Here is a 4,251-nt window from a genome sequence, read left to right as displayed (position 1 = left end):
TGCTGAACGTGCTTGGCAGCACAATTGCAATATTTATAAATTCTTTGGGTCTTTGGAAAATATTTTCATTAAATGTTTTGTGTCAAGAACTGTGCATATAAAACAAAGAATGTCAACATTCAGTAGGTAGTAGGAGCCAAAAAAATACAGTAGCTCTTAATTTAACGCCCATTTGTAATTACATATAGGTACAGAGTTTTCTTAAGACTGACACTTTTTTTTCAACTCCTCGCAACAGATTCTGGTGAGATACATGAACTTACCTTCCAGAAAATTCTTTGATGCTTGCGTATGTTGAACATTGAGTCTTCATAATTAAGAATGTGTTCATTAGTATTCTGCAAAATTTAAATGAAAAGCAGTAAGTGAAAGTATCATGTTTCTATTTTGAAAACCTTCCAATGAAATCAGATGTGCTCGGAATACTGGAAGACAGAGTATATTAAATCCTAGCACAAATCCTCTATTTAATAGTGTGTGTGTCTCCCTGTACGTAGGACAATCACGGCTGATACTCACTTTTTGGCACATTCTCTTTGGAGATACAGAGGGGAGTAGCTCTGATGCGATTCCGAAACGCTTACTGGTTTCCCTCTGTCTGTATCTTACCTTCAGAAAAAGGTAATGTGCACAGAGCCAAATTCACTAAATGGCATTTAAATCTGTTCGTGTTCAACATGCCGTTTAGTCTTGTGCACGCACCGGCGCATACAAACCAGTGCTCAGCGCATACTGAAGCAGCCTTTAGGAGCCTTTCTCCACAAAACCTGAGCTCAACCTCATCCAAGTTACACTTAAAACTGCACTATATTTAAGCATTCTCTGCATTGTTTACAGGATTTGGCCTGTTTTGTTCCTTGCTGAGAAAATTGATGATACCAGGGTTTTTAACACTAGATTATAGCCTGCAGTCTAGTCCTTTGAGCGTGTAGGTAGCAAAAATGAATCGCTTTGTTCTGAGTGAGGTGCTCTAAGGTGTAATGTCTACCCGGATTGCATGTTTGCAGAGAGCTGGCTCGGTAAAGAAAAGTCCTATGTTAACATGCAGCCTTCCATGGCTTTGGGCTGAGGCAAGCCAAGGGCACCCCCGTGCTTCTTTTGTCTTATAAGCAAATTGGTTTTATAAAGTTTTTAGCAAGGATTTTGAAGTCACGTCTCTCTGAAATCTTACCTGTCAATCCTCTGTTTCGCTATCCCGTTAAATGGAAGAAGCCTCCTCTTTTCCTGTGGCTGGGTCGCCTCTTGTCTTCATCTTGCCAGGTCTAGGAACAGGGATACATGATACAGTCAAAATACACTCCAGCCTGTGAAACAGCAGTCTGATGATGTCTTACTCCTCCTTCCCTCTCAAACCCCTGCCTTCCTCTTTGAGCAGGAACAAGTGTTAGTGTCTGCACCCTATTTCTGGCCTACAGGCTGCATACAGCCTGGAGAAGTAAGAGAGTTGTAAGCTTAATCTCTCTCTCTTAAATATATTTTGATAACCCACTCTCCCACCCCTTCTTTTAATCTCTCCAGGTTCATTTTTCTTCCATACACCGGAATGCTTTTTTGATGTTTTAGTTCTACAACTTCCTTACAGTATAAAGTATATAAAAATCAGGGCAAAAGTCAGTGAGATTTGGCAGATGCAGCTTTCTGAGAACATAAGTCCCGGTGTCCCAAGGCCAGGCAGAGCTCCTCAGGCAAGTTGATTTCCAGCGGATTTGGCATGTCTGAGGCAAAGCCGTGCTGGAGCAGCCCCTTTCCTTCGCCTGTCCTTAGCAGCCAGGGTAGCAAGTACAAAGTTTTAAGTTACCCCTGAAAACCCAAACCATGGATTAAAACGCAGATGGGTAACGCAGGCAACCTCAGAGGAGGGTTCCTGCGGATTAAAACCAGCAAGTGCTGCTGCCATGGTTTGTATTGCACTACGGTACCGCCTTGGATACAGGCGTCCCTTCAAAATCAGTTACCCTTAATAAAGGCTCCAAACCCATGTTTCTGGGGAAAGCAAAGCCAACATTCAGGCAAAAGAAACGGTGCACTAAGAAATGCACCGTGGCCTCACGCGGGTCTGTGTGTGAGGGTGAGGACAGTGGTCCTGATGTGTGCAGATCTTTAACATAACCAGCTTGGGCCTTGAAACACAAGACTTTTAAGTACTACTGCAGTAGGTGTAACTGCTGAGTGCTCACAGGGCTAGTAAAACCAAAGAAGAAATCAAATTCTTTCTATAACATAAACCCATGAAAGTGTGCAAGTTGACTCCATCTGACGGTGGGTGTATTGCTTAGACACTTCTCTAGGTTGAGTGAACAAGTTCTTAAATAGCTTACTCCCTGTCGTCGGGGGCGGCAGACGGCTGTCGCATGGGGATGCTGGTGTTACCGAGTTCATCAGGTTTAGTAAATCATCAGGTTCACTTCCCAGCGCAGCGGGCCCACGTGCTGTAGCAATGGAAGCGGTACCGTGGGCGAAACTGTTACGGAACGGTACAGGCTGCTCCTCGTGATGGCATTTGCCAGCAGAGAAAAACACAGGAACCATTTTTCCAGGCTGCTGTCCTGGGCTCGGGAGAGCTGCCGGTGGGAGGGAGGCAGCACGCCGTCTCCTCCGCTGGATCTTGCGTTGCAGATCCGCCGAAGGTGGATCTGGCATCTGCTCTCGCCTAACGCCAAGAAAAGTCGTGTGCGTCCTGCTCTGCTGGGAAACCGTATATCAACACGCTCACGCATGTGAAAACACGGCCCCGATCATATTGCCAAGATCAGTATATATCCTAGGGTAATACGCTATGTGACAGTCTCAGAAATTGAAGTTGCCTCTGGGTTCCTTAAATTCATGCATCTAAATTGCACCAACTTTTCTTTAGAAGGAGAAAGAGAAAATACGTATTTGGGCAATACAAATTAACCTCTTTCCTGGGCCAGAACATTTCCCTGTTGTCCACACCTTGGCTCCGCATCCTGTCCCTGCCATGCTTCGCTAAAAGCAGCACTCCCTTCCAGCGAGGGAAAAATCACAGCCGCGATGTCCGTGGAGATCTGGTGGAAGTGTCACTCAGACTCCTAATACATTTTCATCTGCCAAGGAGCTGAGAAATGTTTTCAGCCCCTTCCTGTAAGACTGTTCGTATTACTAATGAATAATGGGCACTTTTTATTACAACTTAAACCCGATGTTGCTTTCTATAAGCAGTAAGAGATAGCATCAATATCACCACAGTCCAGTATTTTACTATATAATGTACTAAGCTGCTCTGCGGAGTGCTTATTTGTTTGATTAATTTTTGTTTTCTACAGAGGTTTGCTGAGAGCGAGACTTTAATCACAGTGCAGTCATTTAAGAATAAGTTATAGAATTATAGCTGAATAATATTCATTCATGAATGCGAGGAGTCGAAAGACTAAATCCATCATGTAGATCTGGCGCTCCTGAATGCTTTTATCACTAAAATTTGCTATGTATTAATCTGATTTTTTTCCCCACATTGCAGGTGCTCGAACGATTATTTCAGAAGGGATTTAACGTGGCAGCTTCATGCGGTGGTGGGGTGGATTCCTCTCAGTTCAGTGAATACGTGCTGTGTCGCGAAGACAGACGACCACAACCTACCCCAACAATCAGAATAAAACAGGAACCCCTGGACTAGACCCTGCCCGTACTCCTTTGTAACCGTAGAAGTGTTTAATAGTCCCTTATGTGAAACACTGAGGATTTGCAAAACAGTATTAGCGAACAGATTTTGACTTCATGTTGCCAATTAGTGGTATTCTGAAACTACCTGTCATGTAGCCAGCCATGAAATGCATTCGAAAAACCAGTTGTCCGTTTTTCACGATGAAATTCCTGAGCATGCTCAGCGTACCAGCCCTGCTGGGAATGTACTTTGGGCTGAACAGCTGTGGTGGTGAAAAAGGCAAAGCTTCATAAACCCCTGACCCTAGACTGGGCTTCTGCAGAAAGACCAATTAAAGCAATTTGAATAGATGAGCAGGAGAAACGATTCCGACAGCCTTTCCTACGATACCCCGATGCTGTGACGCGTGGAAGTGGGCGCCTCCGAGAGGAAGATGGTACACGAAAAACTGCACTGAGTATCTTCCCTGACTGCCGCACCTCCTTCATATCAGACGTGCTTTACACCTCCATACGTTATGTTACACTTCTGTGATTGTACTTACTCATGCAAGCAAATGGCTTATTTTTATACAACATTTCCAACTGAGATCTCTCTCTGTGGACAGAATCCAGAATCCGAAAAGGACC

General features: G+C 44.2%; 1 protein-coding gene across 1 annotated transcript in view; it reads left to right on the top strand.

Annotated features, from left to right (window-relative positions):
• Positions 1 to 4,019, top strand: part of KCTD15 (potassium channel tetramerization domain containing 15) — a 39,356-nt gene extending 35,337 nt beyond the window's left edge. Inside the window, exon 5 of the mRNA XM_010296888.1 lies at positions 3,479 to 4,019. Coding sequence (XP_010295190.1) covers positions 3,479 to 3,634 — 156 coding nt within the window. The 3' untranslated portion in view covers positions 3,635 to 4,019. The remainder of the gene's footprint in view (positions 1 to 3,478) is intronic.
• The last annotated feature ends 232 nt before the right edge of the window (positions 4,020 to 4,251 follow it).

The sequence above is a fragment of the Phaethon lepturus genome, unplaced genomic scaffold (genome assembly GCF_000687285.1).
Source record: "Phaethon lepturus isolate BGI_N335 unplaced genomic scaffold, ASM68728v1 scaffold34080, whole genome shotgun sequence".
NCBI lineage: Eukaryota > Metazoa > Chordata > Aves > Phaethontiformes > Phaethontidae > Phaethon > Phaethon lepturus.
The sequence above is the reverse complement of the archived record's forward strand: the minus strand, read 5'-3'. Positions and strand labels throughout refer to the sequence as shown.